Source organism: Staurois parvus, unplaced genomic scaffold, assembly GCF_062004578.1.
Source record: "Staurois parvus isolate SC_StPar_1 unplaced genomic scaffold, SC_StPar_1.0 ptg000017l, whole genome shotgun sequence".
In the NCBI taxonomy this organism is placed as follows: domain Eukaryota; kingdom Metazoa; phylum Chordata; class Amphibia; order Anura; family Ranidae; genus Staurois; species Staurois parvus.
This window is the reverse complement of record NW_028317813.1, coordinates 881,795-904,586: the sequence shown is the minus strand read 5'-3', so window position 1 is coordinate 904,586 and position 22,792 is coordinate 881,795. Positions and strand designations below refer to the sequence as shown.

Sequence of the window (22,792 nt, the reverse complement as noted above, 5' to 3'; positions counted from 1 at the left end):
ATTCACAAAGCGCGCTTCTTGCACGTGCGCAGTGGGCACCCATCTGTGAAGCCGCAAGCTGTAAGGGAATTTTTGTCTTAGGGCAAATGCTAAGGGTTGATACATTCACCCGGCGAAAGCCAACAAGGAAACTATTACACACATTATTAACAGTATTAACAGTATGAGAATTATTTGTTACACTTGCACAAATGTTGAGACATTCGCAAAGTGGGTTTTATAAACTGGTCCCTTAGCAGGGAAAAAAATGTATGCGCGTCTTGGATTAGAATGTAATTGAAATATATCTTTCTAGTAATTAAAGGATAAGTTCACCTTTGGGGAACATGTTACATGTTCCACCCGTTTTTAGGTTGGAACATGTAACATGTTCCCATAGCTGCGGCTGCGCCCCCCCTGACAGATAATGTGGGGAGAAGTCTCCCCGTACTATCTGTCAGATTTGAAAACTGCGTGGTCATGTGGGGCTCCGCCCACACATCCGCATCATTTATTCACAGACATCCTTGAATGAATGAACTGCAAGTGCTGACAGGCTTAGTGGCTGTGGGCTTGTAGTTTTCAATGAACTATCATGGCGCTGTGGAGCTCCGTGGTAGTTCATTGAAGCTTATTGTCAGAATATCTGCTTGCTCATTCATCCCCTATGGCTAACAGATATTCTGATAGGTCTGTAGGAGACCTACATAGCATCAGCGATCTACTGTTTGCTAATGCAATGCTTTCCAGGCTCTTTTGGACAAAAATAATAAATGCACATTTTTTTTTTACCTGCACAAAAATGTGCATTTATTGTGTCCAAAAGGTGAACTTATCCTTCAAAACTACAGTATATATATCTTTAAGGGTGTAAGAACATATTATAGTAAAAAATGTTATCAGGATTGGTATGTGAGGAATATTCACACAAATATTTGATAGAAATATAATAAGGTAGAAATGTATTAGTTTTCCAGCTCAAAAAATTACCCAGAGAATGTATAGCTTAATTGTTCAGCCTGGCAGCAGAACACATGATTAAGACTGGTGGAGCTTGTGATGTTTATAGGTTTGGTATCCAAGTTCTGCAAGCTCTCCTTAATTTGACTTCAACAGCATATGCATGTTGTACGTCAAACGCTTGCTGTTCTGTTGATGACATAACTAGTAGTATTCAAGAGATCTGTGGATTAAAATGTCATCCAAATTATTGTAGCACTATCTAATGAGAAGTGTCATGTGGATCACAACACTTCTACATCCACAGTTCTTTTTGTGATTGGATAGGGCTAGGTTACTATGGAAACAAGTAACAAGGGCATTACATAACTAATGTAATTTTCAACCTTACATAGATCCAATTTCTCTCTTACAGGTGGTCCTAAGCAGTATGGTCATGGAAGCTACATGCAAGTAGGAAATGGTTGTTATGGAAACAAAGGCCATAAGGTATTAAACTCTAGTACTAACTAAACTGTATACACTTTTTCGCAGTGGTCTTCCATTGAAACAAGTCTAATGCACACAGGAAAAGGAAAAGACTTATACCCTTTGGGGGGGGGGGGGGCGCCTCTGTTGCAAAGCTGTGAAGATGGAGGTACAAGGATATACCTCTCCTTACCTGGTCCTAAAGCAAGTGATGTCATTGCAGTAATTGATGATGTGCTGATGATACCCCAATGTCTATTCACCTAATATAAATTCACGATGTCACTTGTTATACTTGTGCATGGGGATATACCCAGTCATCTCTCTGTGGAGGTTCACAAAATCCTCCCTACATAAATAATAAGGTACAAACTATCATGCCAAATGGTGCAGTGGCATCAGCAGTCCAGGTCTCATCAAACCTTACCGGCCAGGGAGCTGCTACACATTCAGCTGCTGAAGTAATTTCTTCAATGGTCATTGGTGTTGATCTCCGTCATGTCTGTGCTTTCAGTCCCATGATTTGGTATTGTAAAGGAACCGTTAAGCACATTTTTTTACCATTTCTGGTGACTATACTCTTGAGAATTTTCCCATAGCTGTCAGCATTCTAAAAGATTTTGGAGGGCCTTTTATGTGCATTGTCTGTTTTTGAAGGTGGTCGTCAGTGGCAGCATCCAGATTTCTCCAGCACATTTCCTTTAAATTGGCATATAAAATGTTTCTAGTGCGTGTATACATTTTATTAAAGTGGGACTTCAGCCTAAAGGGGAAGTTCCACTTTATGTCCTTCTATTTGTGGCACTTTTTTGGGTGGGGGGTTACCTGGTTTTGACATGTACCTGCTCCCTCTTTGGATTGGATCACTGCATTGATCCACTGGAAGTTCTCCTCCCTCCCCACTTAGCGCCTGCAGCCTTCTGGGATACCTCACAGGTCAGAGAAAGCTGCAGGGCCATTCACAAAGCTCAGTGTGGCTCTCACATTGGGCAGGCAGCTGTGAAGCCACAAGGTATCACAGCCAGCTGCTCACAGTAAACATGCCAGTGCAAGTGAAGAACCAGTTCGGGTGAGGACAGCGCTGGATCCCTGGACAAGTAAGTGTTCCTTTTATTAAAAGGTAGCTATAATATTTTAGCTGCTAACTTTAATTTTTTTCAAACTGGGCAAAGAACCCCTTTAAGTGGTCCTAACTATAACTTAAACTCCGCTATAATTTTTTTTTTTTTTTTTTTTTTGCTCTCAGGAGGTTTATTTCATAATGTGCTAATATGCACAGCCTGTCAAACAATGCCTCTAGCACTGTGCTGTCTGCTAGTCCTGGGGGCACCCATCTTTTTCCAATCTTCCTTTGGGGTGCAGGCCATGATGGCATCACTCCTGTGCTTGTGCACAGAAGCCACTTCATTACAGCTCAGAGATTTGCTGTAAATGTACTGTATACATGTCCGCTGACAGGCCTGGAGAAGCATTTATGATTAAAGAGACCACTTTGGACTCTTCTGTCACAAGAACCCTACTTGTGAGCAGTATAAATAAAATTTGTTGTAATTTCGCTGTATGGCACATTTTTATTTTAGTTTTAATTAGAGAGGAGAGGGATTATAACGCCGGTTTTAATTGCAGTCTGTGCCCCTGTTAGAGAGATTCATGCTCTTTATTTGTCCTGTTTATCACTATCACTGAGAGTAAAGTGAAAGAAAATTGATGGGAAACCTTCCATTAGGGACACTAATTTTGGTGACAGTCAGGAATTTCCTCTCACTTCCAGTTTTGGTTATGGGACAGGAAGTTAAGAGAAAACTCTCAAATGGAATACAGAAACACAAAAAAAAAACTGAGGTATTTATAACTTTTACTTACTCTTTCAAAATGAGAGATTTAGTTAAGATTTGCATGCTTGTTAGGCCATTTGAAAGTGGCTTTTTTAATAAAAAAAATACAAATATCTTGTTTGCTTTATACTTTTAGAGAAAACATAAAAAAGAACCGGTTTACACACATTACTGTGATACATGTGACCGGGGCTTTCGCAACCAGGAAAAGTACGATGAACATATCTCGCAACATGTAAAGGTAAGATCAAACATGGAACTTATGTTACATTTTATGCACATAGAGTATAGCAGCCTGCCAGCTGTGGAAAAATCTGCTCTTTTATTCACACTATCCGAAAGCTAAACTGCTCTGTTTCAGTGTGCAAGCTGGTGTTCATTGTGCAGGGTGTTGATGGCAGGGCTGCAGATAAGGTAGTATAGACAGCCCTCCTACCTGCTGGGGCCAGCTGTACTGCCTTATTGCTGACACTTGTGACTCTTGTGCATCCCCCTGCTGATTTCTACTCCTCTTTCTCCCTCTGGCTGCTCTGTAGGGGGATTGGTTCTTTGATCTGCATCCCTTTCCACTTTCCAGTGCAGCCGGCTTCAGGATGGAGAGCAGGGAAGGAGCGTAGGGGTGTGGTAAATGTCATATTTACCGGCCCCCTTGTAAACTGTGTTTACTATGCTTTAGCTTGTGAATGAACTGGAAGCCTCCAAGCGCTTCCCATTCATACCCTGTCCAGTACAGCTAAGGCTGCAGAGAAAGGGACTGATGAATCTGTGTCTTCAGCCCCTTTCTCTGTCAAATTTGAGACAGTCGTCTGTTTAGACCCCTGATATTTCACCATAGGCCCCCCCAACAGGGCAGTTAAACAAAGGCAGCCTTCGGTTTTTGGTATTCATACAAGTTCTGTAGTTGCAAATTGTCGAGTGTAGGAGAATGTACAGAAATGTAATACAATATACAGATCTGCCATCTCTTGAAGTAACCATCTTCCTTGTACACTTTTCTGTGTCAGTAGTGCCGGGAAGCAGGCTGCAGTTTCAGCGCACATGAGAAGCTGGTACAATTTCACTGGAAAAATGTAAGTCGTACAAATAACTTTATTTTTAGCAGTGGAGTTCTGACATTTGGCTTATCTGCTAGAAGAAATATCAGTGTTTGGCGCAGTCTGGATGTATTGACAGAGTATATGCTGACGAATTAATTCTGCATACCAGCTATCTGAACTGAATTCTATCTCCCAGAAAAGTATTCACTCACTTTTATAGACATTGCTTTAACGTAGCCATCAGGCATTTAGGCTTTGTTATACATACACAGAAACAAACTAACAATGGCAGCTGGTGGCTAAATAGAAGTAGCAAACAGAAGTCATCTGTTATTTTAAGTCGTTCATTTTTAGTTCTGTTATGTTTGACTGTATTTTAAAAGGGTTAGTTCACCTTGACTCGCTGCTTTGACTAAAAGTGGAAAAGGCCCTTATGACTGGTCCTCCAGACTACCTTCTTGAAATGTACCTATATTACTGCCATGTTTTATGGTTTATCTGATGAAAAGAAATCCTATGTATTACCTTTTTAAAGCTGATGTTGATTATGATGGAGGTGCAGGATGGGATAGAGTGCAGCATGTTTGTTAGTTTGCCTAATTGTTAATGGCTTTGTTTTGTGACCTGTATTGGTTCTTTGTATCTTTTAATTTGTAACACTCAAAATAGAATTTATAAAAAAAATCGCTGGCCAAAAGTTGAATAATGCCCTTTAAATTCTTTCTTCTTGCTAGGAGGTTACTAAGACACCACCAGCCACTACTGCTTACCATTGTAGGAGAGAGCTCTCAAAACCCTGGACATGTGGTGTTCACTTTCTTCTCTGTTGCAGCATCACTGAGCTTAGAGCTGCCATAGGGAAGAGAGGGTGCATGTGGGAGAGTTTGAATCAGCTGGGAGAGTCTTGGCAACAACTTTGCAACAGTGATAACCCCAGCTTTGATGTCAGTGGATGCAATATCTGCTTCTTTCAGGAAGACTGATTCCCTTTGTCTTCCTGGATGGATCCTTTAAGGGTGCACTGGCTTTTCCTTCTGTCATCTACGGTTTTGGCCTCATCCGATGCCAGCTTCAGCATAAGGTCCGTCAGGCTGCTCTTTGAGCTGTAGGCAGGCCCCAGATCAGTAATTTTGTACTCTCCTCTTGGAATTCTTTAAGGGGTGCAGGTTCTACTCCTGTGTGGTGTTTTTTTTTTTTTTTTTTTTTTTTATCATCATACCTTTTGGTACCACTCTACTACAAATCTAAGGTAAGCTGGTTGCAAGAGGGGTCATCCTAGGCTGAGCTACAGGTCGTCTTCTTTTTTTTTTTTTCTGTTGCCAGTGTCCAGTCCTGTTGTAGGCGGCATGATACATGACTGTAAATTTCCTATGTTCAAATTCCAAGTAAAAGATTTTATAGTGCATACAAGACTCATTTTAATAAACCTTACCAAATTTTTATTTTTGAGTCATCTATAACCTTTCTGTGATTTTAATGACGATATATTTCATATAAATGAGCTTCTAAAATTGATTGTATTCTAGATGCATGGACCTGGAGCTAAGCGAATTAAGCTCGATACCCCAGAAGAAATCACCAAGTGGAGAGAAGAGAGAAGAAAGTAGGTTAACATGTAGTACTCTTGTATTCTAGGGACTGATTCCTGAAAACTCAAGCAGAAAAAGTTTAGAATATGCCACTTATCAGCTTTTATACCATCTTTTATGTTACCAAACAAAATTTGGTTGACTACTCTACAGCTTTTATAAAACCACACTCTTATGACAAGGATTCTCTGCAAGTTAATTCTTCTATACATAGGTTTATGATTTCTACCTGATAAAAAAACAGTAATTATTATTGAGTCCTTAGTTGAACATTACAATAACCCCTTCTTATCTGTATAAAATTAGAATATTTTATTATTTTATATGGCACAAGGCTAAGTACACAATTCTTGACAACATGCAAGGCCAAATACACGCTAGGGTCAATCTAGGTAAAAATTGTATAATCTTGTCTTGTTTAAGAGTGTTTTTGGATTGGGGTAGGTAACCAGAAAATGTAGAGCAATTATTGAGGAAACATACAAGCTCCCATGCACATTGGGTCCCTGTTAACATTCGAAAACTAGAACTTGAAAGGCATAAGTGCCATCTGGTTAACCACTGAGAAGAACAGAGATTTAGATCCTAAAGAAAATGGATGATTCTAATAGTAAATTTCAAGCATAAATTTATATATAAAATCAAACTTCGTTATTTTGTACTTCATCTGTTATTTTTGGTTATTGCAGCTTTGAAACTGATCCTGGTAAAGGTGCACACAATGTTTTTCCTGCATTATGGAAAAGCAAACTGTATTTATAACTTAAACGCCTGCACATTTATGGAAGTATAATCTTTATAACATATCAAGAATATTAAATACTTGTCTAGTTCAAATTGCTTATGTTGCTGAAGGTCACGTTTAGCTTGAAGAAAGTAGTTTAAAATGGTTGTTGTATATAGTAACATAGTGGGGTGATACTACCTAGCCTGCCTAACCTGTGTGTGTATAAAAAAAAAAAGATCTGTATGCTTCCTTTTTCTTTTTAATATGCTCCAGTTCTGTCACATGCTCCTTCAGCTTCCCTGTGTCAGGGAGTGCTCAGTAATAGCTGGGAATTCTGTGAGTCGTGATGTCAGTTGTAGACACCCATAGCCCAGCATTGGCGGCACAACCATCTCTACCCTGCAACCGCCGCTTACTGATGTAGGTGAGGTGTTGCTGCAGGATCACGTGACCAGAACAAACTAAAGGAATATAAGTATACACAGGTTGACCAGAATAGTCAATAGGAAGGGGATCTGCCACCAGTGCAGTGATAGGTCTGTTGCAGGAACTGTCACAGTTCGCTGTGAAAGATTGCTAAAGCAGGGTTTTTGCGCACACAAATTACATGACTGTGGAAGACCATTTAATTTCTGCTAGAAAGACCCGTTTCTGCAAACTTACTTGACAAATCCTTCTCGGTATGTCCATGTAATCATTTTATTTTTTATTGTAAAGCAGTTAGAGAAAAAAAAAAGTTTTTTTTTTTTTTGCAGCTCTAGTTGCGTTAATTTCCTGTAATGAATACAATTATTTCCTTAATAACACCACCTCTAACATGATTTGTGAATGGTGGAGACTCTGACCAGTCACAGGATTGTCTCCTCCATTCACAGACCATGTTACAGGCAGTGTAATCAGTGAAGAAGAGGAGAGGGCTGGAGGGGACATGTTCCTATCTGATCATCTTTGGTGCAGCTGAGTCTGAGATCTGAGGTTGGTAACCCCCACAGCGCTGGAAGTTCAGCAGCAGGAAGAGGACAGGGCAACCTCGCAGTAAAAATTTCTATAGAATCCAGCAGCCTGCACATCATGGGACATACTCCATTACAGGTAAGTATTGTAATTAAAGGTGTAGAAAAATAAAATAGCTTTTTGATTGTTTCATTTGAAATGTGGTTTCATTTGTGTTTCTTTTAAAGTCCACAGTAGTAACATTGAAACAGCAGTTTGCTTTGAAACAGTAACTTGAATTTACCTTGTCCTTTTTATGGCCTCTGTTGTACTTTCCAACAAAGGTAAATTCTACAGTCATTAGCATAACTGTGTGTATTGTCTAACTGCAGAAACTTCCCGACATTACAGAACATTGCACGAAAACTTCAGATCCAGAAAGAAAAAGAAGAGCGAGGAGAGGTGCTGAAGACGGCTGAGTTTGGGTTGGTATGAAAATACAGCATCTGCTGTGATTGCTACAATTCTGTAATCTGATGGGAGAGGGCTGGAAGCCATATGATAAAAATAAAATGGCTTGTTGTATATTCCGTTCTCCCATAGTGATAACTTTTATGTTTTGCTGATACTGCCAGGAAATGTTTTATCCTGCTGTATCCTGTATGAATATGTTGTTCTATTTAAATGTTGCTTCAGGGTTTATTCAAGCTGTTTGGACTTTTATGTAGTGTAGAAAGATGTAACGCCCATTTATTTATGATCATATGCTGCCTTATTGATCTGGCGTTCTTGTGGACCCATTCACATTTTATGCATAATTTTGGTGTACCCAGCACCTTCTATGCTTTGTGGTGCCTTGCAAAAAACAGTTGTCTATTTTTTCTGTGGATTAGGATGTGCTGTCAAAATGAATGGACTGCCTTAATGTTAGAGACTTTTCCGCCCTTCCCATGTGGGGCGAGGTGTCAGTGTATGTGCAAAGGGAAACCTCCAATGACCCCCCCTCCTTTAATCATTACACCTATTCTTCCTCACAGCTTTATGCTCCCAACTATCCTCCATGCAAAGAATTTTCTGTGTTATTGCTGCCAGATGACTGCAGACTGTGCCCATGTAAACAACTGATCAAATACTGTCTATATCTGTTAACATAAAGTTCACGGGAAACGTATAGGGCAGGAGTCTCCAAACTTTCCAAACAAAGGGCCAATTTACTGCCCTTCAGACTTTAGGGGGGCCGAGCTATCGCCATTGCGAGTAGAAAAGGTCCCAATGTCAGTGGGGAAAAAAACACTGACGCCATGTTTGTTGTCATTTAGAGGAATTGTGCCCCATCATTGGTGTCATTAGACCCCATTGTTGGTGTCATTGGGAGAAATTGTGCCACATTGTTGTGTCAGTGGGCCCCATTGCTGGTGTGGGAGGAATTCTGCTCCTTCATTGGTGTTAGTTGGGGGAATTATGCTTCATTGTTGGTGTCAGTGGGAGGAATTGTGCCCCTTCGTTGGTGTTAGTGGGGAGAATTGGTATCAGTGGATGAAATAGTGCCCCAAGGGTCAGATAAAAGCAAGGAAAGGGCCGCATCTGGCCCCCGGGACGCAGTTTGGAGACCACTGATATAGGGTCTAATACATCTCTCTGTAAAGACTACCTGTCACCTGCACAATGCTTACATGGAGGGGACTTGTAAGCCCCATTGTGCAGCAATGCCCCATAATGAAGCAAAAAAAAAAAATTTGTTAAATGATAAAATCTAAAAAATAAAAAAAGAGAAGTTTAACCACTTGCCCTCCAGAGGATTTACCCCCCTTCCTGACCTGGCCATTTTTTGCAATTCGGTGCTGCGTTACTTTAACTGTCAATTGTGCGGTTATACAGTGCTGCACCCAAATGAAATTGACCTCCTTTTGTTCCCCACAAATAGAGCTTTCTTTTGGTAGTATTTGTGCAATTTTTTTATTTTTTGCGCTATAAATAAAAAAAGACCGGCAATTTTTGAGGAAAAAACAATATTTTTGACTTCTTGCTGTTAAACATGTCCGTTAAAATTTTTTTTTAAAATCTAACTTCATAAATTTATGCCAAAATGTATTCTGCTACATGTCTTTGCTGAAAAAAAAAAAATCCCAATGCATGTAAATTTAATTGGTGTACATGAAAGTTATAGCGTTTACCAATGGCGGTATATATTGTATTTTTAATTTTTTTTGTTCATACTAGTAATGGCGATGATCAGCGACTTATAATGGGACTGCGGCGGGCATTCTGACACTGGGGGGAACTGACTTGGTGTCACTGACGTCCCTAGTGACACCAATACAGTGATTAGTGCTAATAAAAAGCACTGATACTGTACTAATAGCACTGGGCATGAAGGGGTTAACATCTGGAGCGATCAAAGGGTTCACTATGTGCTGTTTCACTGTGAGGGCTGTTTGTGTGCTTCACTGCAGGAGCTGACAGGGGAGAGATCTGATCTGATACACGAGTCCACAAATGGCGGCGCGGGTGCGCTACCTATTCGGAACTGCAAATGCACGTGTGTGTGTGTATATATATTTGTGTGTGTGTGTGTGTGTGTGTGTGTGTGTGTGTGTGTTCCTAGATTGTAAGCTCGAAAGAGTAGGGCCCTGTTACCCCTCGTGTGCTGTTCGTAGTTGCTGTAATGTTTCATGTATTGTCCCCCCCTCTATTGTACAGCGCTGAGCAAACCCTTTGGCGCTATATAAACTCAATGTAATGGTGTGTGTGTGTGTGTGTGTGTGTGTGTGTGTGTGTGTGTGTGTGTGTGTGTGTTGCCTACGGAGCAGACATCTGCAATGTGATATGCACTTAGAACTCCATTTAATATTGCTAAAGCTTTCTCCTTTGACACTAACCGGCTGCCATTGGGAAGAGAGAGACATGAGGAGTGGACTACTGCTCAGCTAGACTGTTTCAAAGTCTTTGTGGAAAAGATTTAGTCTTTCATTGCTGACCTTAATGTTTTAAAATGCTAGTTGCCTGGATGTCATACTAGGCTGCACTGCCTTCAATATTTTACTGCTTCACTGACCCAGAACAAGTACAGAGTTGAGGAATTCTGACCTATTCTATGCTATACAATTGTTTCAAGTGTGTATATTAAAGCATATTTAAACCTAAAAGCAAAAATTTATATATTGCAATTTACACATAACAGAATGTGGTGGCTGTATTAATTTCCTTTTTTAAGGCTTTTTTTTTTCTCTTTAACTTCTCCTGGTGATGCAGCCAGTAACATTCTTACTGTTTTTGGGTGACTTCACTTTAGTAGCAATGTATCGCATTTTTGCTTTTAGGTTTATGTAAATTTTAAGGGTAGATTTCCACCAGGTGTGGTAGAAATGCGTTGGACACATTCCAGTCCCACCATAGGACAAGGCAAAATGCCTTGTGCCCTACCTGGCCAGTTCTTACCATTTGTGTCGCGGTGGTGTGCAAAAGTACTGCATGCGCTATACTTTTTTTTTTTTTTTAATTTATTTTTTTAAGCTCTGTACAGTGCAAAGTACTCCACGGCCTTGCACCTGTGCTGCAGCCAATAGAACTTCATGAAATGTCATTCTGTGACCTTTCAATAAACTTAAAAAAAAAAATGAAAAAAGTGAACTATGCTATCAGTGAAATTCCCACCACACAGGCACTGCTGTATTCTACCACAGTGGCTGGTATGAATATACCCTAAACATGAAGTGACCCTGTAAGGTTGTGGTGTTTTGTCCATCAGGTCTCCTGGTTTGCTTGATTTAGAAAATATGTGAAAAAAAACGCTGTAGATTCTCTCCTTTTATTGTAGAAGGGACTACAAAATACCAATTATTTTTTATGCATACAAATGTATAAACCTAAAAAAAAAACAAAAATAACATTGAGCCATAATTTTTTTTTTTTTTTAGAAAAATGAAGGGAATGAGGACTAATCAAGCAGGCAGTGCTAAAAATAAGCGATCTTGGAAGCACAAAAAGCAAAATAGAGGCCGAAAGATGCATAGGGGAAATGAGAAACAAAAGGCTGAGTGGGTGGAAATTAAAAATGAAGATGCCTCTGAGAAGAAAGTAAACAGTCATAGTAGTGAGAACACTGTGAACCCTCTCGATATGCTGGTAGGCAATGACCCAGGTAAGGTATCCTGTTTTGTGTTTTAATAAAATAGAAAAGTATCAGTGGCAGAACATGAAAAGTGTTGCTGTAAGGCGCATTGTTTAGCCTTCCTTTGCTGTCCACTCACAATCTGTGTTTGGATTGCTCTTCAGATAGCAGTAGACAGGCGGTGAAGAGGTGTTGTATCTCCTTCTCACTGCCTGTTTTAACCCCCTAATTTCTGGACTATTCACTTGACCGGCACCATTCACTTTATTGGGTTGCACTCAACCCACTGAGTACAACAGAGTTTAATACTTGCCACAGCCATGAAGCAAAGCATCATGGCCACAGCATGTGTACGTCCTAGGCCACTGCCTCTGCAGCAGAAGGGGGAAGCGGTTAAGGGATAGTAAAATGCAGCTCAACCACAGGGTTTTATTGCCCTTCAATTGCTAGTGTGAACAAGGCCTTACTGCTCAAAAAGTGTTAGCTGGAGTTTGGTTTCAAAATGTTTAGCATGTCTAAATTTGCATTATTATTATACAGGATTTATATAGCACCAGCAATTTGCACAGTGCTTACAGCTGACACTACCAACCCCCCCCCCCCCAGACTGACAATGCTCCAGTCCAAATGTGTTCTCTATTGCTCATTCATCCAGAGTGTAGGCACTCTAATACAGGAGATGTGTTACTGGCCAGAACACCAGGTGAAAACAGTAGGGAAAAAATTAAAACGAGTGCAGCCACCACATCTCATGATCTCATTTTTGGTTTTGGGTATTACAGCTTGAATGCTCTGCAATTTTGTTTAACTAAGTACTGTACATTGTGGAGCAAGTGTATGCCGGCATTTTACCTCAAGGAATAATTGGACAGGCTTCAATTTATCTTAAATTGTATTACATATGCTGAGGCTGATTTACTTAAAATAAAGACAAGAATGGATAAACCACAAGTATGCGTTTGGATCATGTGCTTGCATGTGAGTGGCCATGCGCCATAGTTTGCTCACGTCTGATTGTGAATCATGAGCCCAACTAATCATGTATATGGTGTGGTCCTAGTTTGCCATGCTTGTTCATGCTGCTTTTATGCCCCTTGTTCCTATAAGGTGCCCTACAGGTTACACATGCCAAATGTTTTTTAAAATTAAGCTGAAATAAAATATTTCTGACTTTCCATACAATGAAACAGACATACACAAGCTAAAAGGCAAAAAAAAAAAATTGGTGCTGTCATACTAAAAAGGTGTAAGTAGTTGTCATCGGAATTTGTATTCCCAGCACCAATGTATCAATTCTCATACCCTTACGTGTGCTTGTGTGCTTCAACTTAGCTTGTGCAGTATGATACCTCTCCAGGTATGTTCTCTAATACTTTATACATACTAAGGCTTACAGTCTTCTCTCTAGCATTTTTATTAGCATTCACTTCTTCAAAATGCAGCTCCCTGGTTTCCCCCCCTTTGCTGAGCTGACCACCTGCTCCACGTTAGCTCTACAAAACCTTCTTGGTCCTTGTGCCTGGCACATGTGTAACCTACACTCTGTTTGCGATATTAGATGCCGCTCAGCAAAGATGGCTGCAGGGGAAGTGCATTTTGGGTAGGTATGCATGGACGTCTCATTTAAAAGCTTTTAGATGTTCTAGTTTTACCTCATCATCCAATGCTAGCAAAACCTTTACTAAACTCTTTCAGTGTGTTCAAGCTATATCACATTTACATTTTTTTTTCTGTTTTCAGAATCTGACAGCGGTGAAGAGCAACAAACAAATAATGGTTTAATAGTTGTTCCGAGGCAGGTGACCTCTGGACTGAGTAATCTCATTTCTAGTTATGGGAGTGCATCTGACAGTGACCCTGATGGTAAGCTTTTTCCTTTTTGATCAAGCTAATGAAAGTGGAAAATACACCTATTGTGTATGTAGAGGTGTTTCATTTAACAGCTATTTCACCTGTGGTTGGTGTTTTTGTTTTTTTTGCACTTTTCTCATGTGTCCTTGATAAATGTGTGCATAAAACGTGGTTAGGTTGCATGCTGTTAGTCTGTTAGTGGCAGTTCACCAGGTGCTTAGTGATTTCAACTTTTGTTTAGTTTAATAGCTATCAAAAAAACCTTAGGACTACATCACTATACCAAGATTATTCCAGTCATAACAGATCATCGGTGCTGGACTAATTATGGTTTATTTACTAAAGCTGGAGAGTCCAAAATCAGACTCCAATGTCATCAGACAAACCAATCGGCTTCCAGGTTTCATTGCCAAAGCTTAATTGAACAAGCTGAGGTTAGAAGCTGATTGGTTTCTATGCAGAAGGGAGTCTGATTTTGGACTCTCCAGCTTTAGTAAATAAACCCCATAGTGTCTAGAAACTGTGCAGTTTGGGAAAAGAAAAAAAAAAAAGTGATGTGTAATGAGTATAGTCAATCTTTTTAATCTGTCTACCATGCACTGGCTCCCTCTGCTGGAGATTTATATCCACACATGACTAGATGGTATATTTTGCCATTGATTTAACCACTTGACCTCCGAAAGATGCACCCCCCCTCTCATGACCAGGCCATTTTTTTGCAGTACGGTGCTGCATTACTTTAACTGACAATTGCGCGGTTATGCAACGCTGTACATCAAATTTATACTGAACGACATATCAGACTGGATGTCGCTCCACTTCCTTAAACTGAACCTCTCCAAAACCGAGCTCCTAGTCTTCCCCCCTGCCCGCACATCACCCCCCCCCCCCCATTGACTTCTCCATCACGTCCAACAATGCGCAGGCCAGAGTACTTGGTGTCATTCTGGACTCCAACCTATCCTTCCAGCCCCAAGTCCAATCATTAACAAACTCATGCAGACTTCACCTCCGCAACATCACCAAAATCCGCACTTTCCTAACCCCAGAAACTACTAAGCAGCTCATCCACCCCCTCATATCACAACTCAATTACTGCAACTCCCTTCTCAGTGGCCTGCCTCGCCACAGGCTATCCCCGCTTCAGTCGATCCTGAATATGGCAGCCAGACTCATTCACCTTACCAACCGCTCCGTTTCCGCCACCCCCCTCTGCCAATCCCTCCACTGGCTTCTGATTGCGCAACGGATCAAATTCAAAATCCTAACACTGACGTTCAAAGCTGTCCACCATAGTGCCCCAAATTACATCACCGACCTAATATCCAAGTACCACCCAACACGCACACTCCGCTCCTCACAAGACCTCCTTCTCTCTAGTTCCCTGGTCTCCCCCTCCCATGCCCGCCTCCAGGATTTCTCCAGGGTGTCACCCATCTTCTGGAACTCCCTGCCCCAACCCATCAGACTATCACCTACTCTCCTCTCCTTTAGGCGCACCCTGAAAACCCATCTCTTCAGGGAAGCCTACCCCACCCCCTGCTAATTTGCCAACCTTCTCCACTCTTCCTACCACTCCATCCCCCACAGCTATCTCCTCCTATACCACTATCCCCTCCCTCCTAGATTGTAAGCTCGAAAGAGCAGGGCCCTCGAACCCCTCGTGTATCGCATTGTATTGTTACTGTACTGTCGCATGTTCTGTCCCCCTTTGTAATGTACAGCGCTGAGTAAACTGTTGGCGCTTTATAAATACTGTATAATAATATAATAAAAATATAATTTTTTTTCACCACAAATAGAGCTTTCTTTTGGTGGCATTTGATCCTCTGGCTTTTTCATTTTTGCACTATAAACGAAAGCAGCAAAAAAAAAAACAGTATTTACTTTCTGCTATAAAAAACCCAAATTTTTTTCATACATTTAGGCTAAAATGTATTCTGCTACGCATTTTTGGTAAAAGAAATCCCAAAAAGCATATATTGATTGGTTTGTACAAAAATTGTAGCGTCTACAAATAACGGTGTTTATATATACTGGAGTTTTTTTTTTTTTTTTTTGGTTTTTATACTAGTAATGGCAGCAATCAGCGACTTCTTGCAGGACTGCAATGTTGCGGAGGACAGTCTGACACTAATACAGTAATCAGTGCTAAAAATATACACTCTCTGTATTAATGACACTGGCAGGGAAGGGGTTAAATATCTAGGGTGCTCAAAGGGTTAGTTGTGTGCCTAGCCAGTGTTTTTGTGTTTACTATGTGCTGTTTTTACCGAACAATCTGCTAGATTTTGTTACCTGAATAAAATGTAGCAGGTCGCTGCTGACAGAACACAGCTCTGCCTTATTTACATAGGCAGAGCTGTGTTGTGTCAGTCTCCTTGGTGATGGGTTGCCGGCACTCATCCATTAACCGGCACCTCTGGATCGGCGCGCTCCGGCGGCGCACCCTCTGCCACATGTGGTGAAAGTGCAAAATCATGTTTATATGCATGATTTTGCACAGAATATCTGCCCTGTAGCCGTAAATCTGCTATAGGGCAGACTTAAAGTGGTTAATGAGATTGCACTGATCATCTGTAAAATTGTTTTCTGCTCTGTCTATACCAATAATGGTTAATTTGACTGTTATTTGGTACTGCATGTAATTGCTCTTTACAATTTAAATATTTTTTTTTTTCGTTTACCTTTTTGATTTGTAAATGCACTTTACACAATAAATAAGTTTCACATAGCAGACAGATTTTTAGGCTTCATAATTTCTCCCCCCACCCCCAAGTCTGTGAATGGGTACCTCAGTTGGAGTTTAATTTTAATTTATCTTCATTCTGGCAGGATAGATGATGTACATCATAAGAGTCTCATGTAGGGCAGGTAGATATCAGTAACAAATAGGTTGCTGCTGTTCAACTGTTAGTATTTGCTTACAAAGTCCCACTTGGTGTTGTGTTTGCAAATGGCATGGTATAAGTTTCTGTTCCTCTTTGAATTCTAATCCTAAAGTTTGCTTTTTCTCCCTATTTTTATCATATTGAACTGTTTTGTTGAACTCTGCTCTTTTTTGTTCTTTCAGAACTCCCCCTTAAAACTGTGGCTAAGGCTTTAGAAGACAACAAAAAAATCTTTGCAAACAATCCACAAAAAGTGTATCCTGAAGAAGCAAGCATGAAAACTGAACAGGCCATTAAGCCATCACACATGGGTTCTCAAAACAGGCCACCACAAAATAAATTTCAGGCCAATTATAGACAAAATGTAATGGGGAAATCAACCGGAGCCAGAAAGCGAACTACTCTTCTGGAAATGGTAACTGCAATTGTTCTGTATTATTTACGTGTCTGTGTATCACTACAGCTTGTCCTGGACATCCTAGAAAATTATGCTCACATATTCTTCTTCAGTTTGTACTGCTTTCATTCCTTTATATATCCAAGCCAGCTTTGCCATCTGTAGGCACTTCTGTTTTTATAACTGATTTTTTGTATATTTGTTCTGCAGAGGTATGGCTTTTTTTAAAAAAAAAAAAAAAGAGACCTGAACCAATGGCATTATGAGGCCATACATTGTTGACCTCCTTCTGAAAATGTAAGATGTCTGGCTGTTTCTGACAGCAGTACCTTTTTAGGAATCCCAGATCAAGAACAAGCATGCTGCAAGTCAGAACACCTGATCTCCATGCACATTCCTGGTCTATTCCTACAGAAGCAATTGTGGCTATAGGATCAGCATGATGGGCAACTAGCATGTTCAGAAGCAGAGATTAGCAATAAAAGCCTACTTATATCTCTCAAAACAAGTTTCCTTTAGATCTCATTCACAAGGGCATGCCGTTCTGTACACCTGTATGAAGATCTGCCTTTACCTGTGCAGGTTGCACAGGTGTTCCATGCAGACAACCCCTTGAATCAATGATAGGCAAATCTGCACAGATTTCCAAAAGCATCCCCAACTGTACATCCTTGCGGTACTGATGTTCCGATCAGAAAGCAGTCTGTCTGGACATTAGAACACCAACGTGCATTCACAGTGGAAAATGAAGTATATATGTATGCTGCTGTTGGTGGCATTGTATGGTGGGAGGCTGGGGTGCAGCATTTGAGATGAACAAAATTGGAAAAGCAGAAAATACAGTATAAACATTCAAAAGAAGCAGGAAATGGCCTTAGGTAAGAACACAAGTGCAAGAATAAGGAATGCGGAATCTGCAACAAATTCACACATGCTTTGAAAGCTAGAACAGCAGCAGTGTTAAAGAACTGTATTATTACACAATAATGGATGTTTTTACAGAAAAGATGTGGGCATTGGCAGAAGGGGTTCACTGCAACTGTACTTTGCTTTAAAGTGGTCCATGGAGTCTAGAGAACTGTTGAACTATATAAACATACAGAGGAAGAGTACACTGTATATTCTGTATAGTACATTGGATTTGAAGTACAAATACCTCAAAGATATATTAGGCCGGTTCATTCTGAACTTAGAAACCAGTGGTTTTTGCCTGCATTTATACAAATGCGTGAAAAACGTGCATGTTTATGATATGATATTCCATGGCCCTCAGCTTTGTACTGAGTGGTACTCCCATTTTTAAGATCCCATGCTTTCAGGGATGAAGGTCTGAAATGCAGAAGACCTTATTTATTTTCACACAAGACTTGCACAACATTTACCCAGGTTTCACTTGTTTGGATTCAGTTGGGAAAATGTGTAAATCCTGGGTGAAATTTGTTTGAATCTTGTGTGAAAACATTTATAAATAGACCCTTTAGGCTGGCCATACATTGAGTGATTCTTTCCTTCAACCCATGGTTGAAGGAAAGAAATTGCATAATTTCTCTTCCACACAGTCTATGTTGATAGGGCAATCCTTCCTGATGCCCTGTTTTATTCTGACAATGGGATGTTTCCCAGCCATCAGAATACAATGATCACCAAAACCTGACAAGCTGGTTGTACTGAAGTTCATTGATCAAATTCAGTACAACCAGCCTATTCATAGATGGATTGAAATCTGGCCAGTTGCTTCTGAACCGGAGGCCCTTGTTGAGGGCATGTGACCTGGTTTGGTTCAGGTGTGGGGGAGATGCCGGGCTGCATGCTCAGATAAGGGTCTGGAATGGATTGGGATGGATTTTTATTTTTTTTTAACTTTCATATTGGCGTGGGGTACCCCTGTACTTCATACCAGATCCAAAGGGCCTGGCAAGGATTTGGGGGGGGGGGGGGGTTCTCCTTTTTTTTTTTTTTTTTTTTTTTTTTTTTTTTTTTTTTTTTTTTCTGTGCATGGCCAAGTTGCAGTACATTGAAATCGCATTGAGTTTGCACTGAAGTTGCGCTTAAACTGGACCAAATCGCACCACTTTGACGTTGCACCCAGTGTGAGCCAAGGCTTACTGTTGACTGACTCAGTACCTCTGTTGGAAGTCCATTCCAAGTATTAACCACTCTTTCAGTAAAATAATACTTTATAAGATTAGTTTTGAACTTTCCTCCAGTTAGTTTGAGATTATGTCCCTTGGTTTCATATTGAAAATACTACCCTCTTGAACCTTATTCACCCCCTTGATATATTTAAAGGTTTCAGTCATGTCTCCCCTTTCCCTTCTTTCCCTCAGACTGAGCATCTTAAGTGTCTCTTGATTTGTTTTATTCCCCAGACCTTTCGCCATTTTTGTTACCCGTCTCTGAACTTGTTCTATCTTATCAATATCTTTTTGTAAGTGAGGTCTCCAGAACTGGACACAGTTCTAAATAAGGTCTCATTAAGATCTATGTAGGGGAATCGGACCACCTTCCTCCTGCTGGTGCCCCTCTAGTGATACATCTTAGAATTCTATTTGTTTTTCCCACTTCCTGGTCACATTGTTTGCTCATTTTACAATAATCTGAAAAATAGGTACCTCCAAATCTTTTTCCTCCCTAGCACTGACCAAGCCTGTACCCCCAATATTCTGTAAAAGGTTTCTTTTTCCCTAGGTGCATTATTTTACATTTAGAAACATTGCTTTGACCAATCTTTCAGTAATGCCAAATAATTTTTAATGTTAGACACCTCTAGAGATATCTTACCCTATTACACACCTTTGTATCATCAGCAAAAAGACAAATCTTACCAAACATCCCTTTTAGTTATATCACTCCCCTATAGATTAAGACAGGACCTTTGTGGTCTATTCTTCTTAATTGTCCTTTATGCTGTATGTTGTCTCCTAGCGCCATCCCCCACCTGTGAATCATAGTGCATAGTTTTCTGACATTTAAAAAATGATGTAGTCCTGTTTGTGCTATGATAAACCAAACCCCTTTCCGTGTGCAGTTAACAGCCAAAAGACATTGAGCGCAACTGATTCTATTCTTGACGAAGCATGCATTTACTATTATTTGATGTATAACCCTTCTTAAAAATGGTCACACTTTTTTTTTTTTTTCCCTCTTCCCTCATACCTGGGGCTACTAGTTGCTTTATTGTTCCATTATTTGATTGGAGTTTAATTTGATGAATAAATATTTTTGTTTTTGTAGTTGCTGGCACGGGACATACGCCATGAAAGAAATGTGATTTTACAGTGTGTGAAGTACATTTACCACAACAACTTTTTTGACTGCTCACGGGATGGCACTAATAATGTGATAAATGAACATTCTTCAGGAAACACCAAAGATTTAAGCAATACAGAGACTAAATCTGACCTGCGAAATGGACAAGATGTCGATGTTGCTAAAGAGAAGCCTAGTCCAGGCCCGTTTGTGAGGCATTTAGAACCCTTGGATGATGAAATTTGGGAGACAAATATTAACTGTATCGAGACATTTGCTGTTTAATATATATTTATAGAATGCAGGATTTTGTTTTTTTTTTGTTGTTTTTTTGGTTTAACTTTATATATTTTTTCCAATTGAATTATTCACCCAATACAGTTTAAGGAAGGCCCCAGTCATTACTGTATATTATTATTATTATTATTATTTTTTTTTTTTGTAAGAATCTAATCGGGTAGGCGGTGCACATACAAGTGGTGTGTTTTTTTTTTTTTTTTTTTTTTTTTTTTTTTGTTATTGATGTTTCTCTGGTAACCTCTTTACCTCACTGCTTTCTTAAGTGTTTTTAGGATTGTCCATAGGAGTCATTGGAGTCAAATCCAAGTTTGACATAGAGAAGCAGGAAAGGAAGGTGAAGGAAGTGATCTTAAGAGAAATTTTGTTACTGAATCTAAATAGAGGTATCAAATATGGGTATTTTTTCATAATACCCTGTTATCCCTCATTAGAACATTGTATAAATTTGGGTGGAAGCCTTAAACTACTGCTGGGGTGAGATACAAACTCTATGGTACAATTTGTGGCAGAGCAGATATCTGTCTCCTTACCCCATAGATATGTAAGAGGACTACTATAAACAAGTAAAATCGGCATTGAAGAAGCTTTACTAATAAAAAAAAAAAAAAAGCACACAGCGGTGGAACTATAAAATATACAAATATATAGTATTTATATAGTTTTGTCTGTGTACTATATAGTGTAATTCTCCAGAGTGGAGTACAAACTATGATAAAATGTAACCAGCATCTTTTGCATGCTGTCCTTTTCACTGCCAAGGTGTGTTACAATAGGCAGTGAGCATATTATTGTCAGATATAATAAATCTGTTTTCATTATTATAAAACAAATCATACATGTTGTGTTGTCTGTCTTTGTTCATGATGGCTTTCAAGAAGAATTCCAGGTATGGCATTGTACATTGTTACATCAGTCCAGCTTGTAACTATGTATATACCATACCTGTGGGATCCCCATGGAAGCTAAAAATAACTGTAGTAGACACTGCTAATGCCACTAGCTTCTGGGTCCTGTGCTGGGCGGCTGCATTGTGAACACTGGAGGTTGGCTGCTCAGCACAGGTGCCATTTAGAGAAAGTTATGCAAAAAGTGTCTTCTGATTGGATGAGGTGGAGGGGCAGGGTGGTGACTATGTAACTTAACTGTAATTGTTTAAAAATGCCATGACTTGATCTCTTCTTTAAACAATGAGATTTATTTTATGTTATCCAGCTTAAAACATCTCTAGCCCAGGATGAAAAGAGAGAGATTATTTTAAAGCAATACGTTGACAAAGTAAAAGTGTGCTAAGCGAAGTATGTGGGCTACCATTGCTGACTTCTGAAAATGCCAGCTGCCTGGTTGAAATTGCTAGTCTAGCTACTTTGAGTCGCCATGTGGAACCAGTATACAGATAAAGATCTCTGTATTTTTCTGTCAGCGACTCAAGTATTGGAGCCAGATGATCAGCTAGGCAATTTGTGTTTTCATAGGATGATCAGCTATGGCAGCCTACTGTGCCTTGAAAAAATATTCATACCCTTTAAAATTTTCCACATTCTGTCATGTTGCAACCAAAAACGTAAATGCATTTTATTGGATTTTTATGTGATAGACCAACACAAAGTGGCACATAATTGTGAAGTAGAAGGAAAATGATAAATGGTTTTCAAAAGTTTTTACAAATATCTGAAAAGTGTGGCTTGCATTTGTATTCAGCCCCCTTTACTCTGATACCCCTAACTAAAATCCAGGGGAACCAGTTACCTAATTAGTAAATAGTCCACTTGTGTGTAATTTAGTCACTGTATAAATACAGCTGTTCTGTGCCCTCAGAGGTTTGTTAGAGAACATTAGTGAACAAACAGCATCATGAAGGCCAAGGAACACATCAAACAGGTCAGGGATAAAGTGGTGGAGAAGTTCAAAGCTTGGTATGTTATGTATGTATGGATATATAGATATTAGTCAGGTCCATAAATATTGGGACATCGACACAATTCTAACGTTTTTGTCTCTATACACCACAATGGATTTGAAATGAAACGAACAAGATGTGCTTTAACTACAGACTGTCAGCTTTAATTTGAGGGTCTTTACATCCAAATCAGATGAACGGTGTAGGAATTACAACAGTTTGCATATGTGCCTCCCACTTGTTAGGGGACCAAAAGTAATGGGACAGAATAATAATCATAAATCAAACTTTCACTTTTTAATACTTGGTTGCAAATCCATTGCAGTCAATTACAGCCTGAAGTCTGGAAAGTATAGACATCACCAGACGCTGGGTTTCATCCCTGGTTATGCTCTGCCAGGCCTCTACTGCAACTGTCTTCAGTTCCTGCTTGTTCTTGGCTCATTTTCCCTTCAGTTTTGTCTTCAGCAAGTGAAATGCATGCTCAATCGGATTCAGGTAAGGTGATTGACTTGGCCATTGCATAACATTCCACTTCTTTCCCTTAAACTCTTTGGTTGCTTTTGCA

General features: G+C 39.8%; 1 protein-coding gene across 1 annotated transcript in view; it reads left to right on the top strand.

The window, feature by feature from the left end:
- NUFIP1 (nuclear FMR1 interacting protein 1) overlaps positions 1 to 21,162 on the top strand; it is a 30,576-nt gene extending 9,414 nt beyond the window's left edge. The window contains exons 2-10 of the mRNA XM_089678698.1: positions 1,355 to 1,428; positions 3,379 to 3,483; positions 4,250 to 4,312; positions 5,806 to 5,882; positions 7,921 to 8,013; positions 11,446 to 11,669; positions 13,380 to 13,502; positions 16,564 to 16,796; positions 20,013 to 21,162. Coding sequence (XP_089534824.1) covers positions 1,355 to 1,428; positions 3,379 to 3,483; positions 4,250 to 4,312; positions 5,806 to 5,882; positions 7,921 to 8,013; positions 11,446 to 11,669; positions 13,380 to 13,502; positions 16,564 to 16,796; positions 20,013 to 20,312 — 1,292 coding nt within the window. The 3' untranslated portion in view covers positions 20,313 to 21,162. The remainder of the gene's footprint in view (positions 1 to 1,354; positions 1,429 to 3,378; positions 3,484 to 4,249; positions 4,313 to 5,805; positions 5,883 to 7,920; positions 8,014 to 11,445; positions 11,670 to 13,379; positions 13,503 to 16,563; positions 16,797 to 20,012) is intronic.
- Positions 21,163 to 22,792: the final 1,630 nt, after the last annotated feature.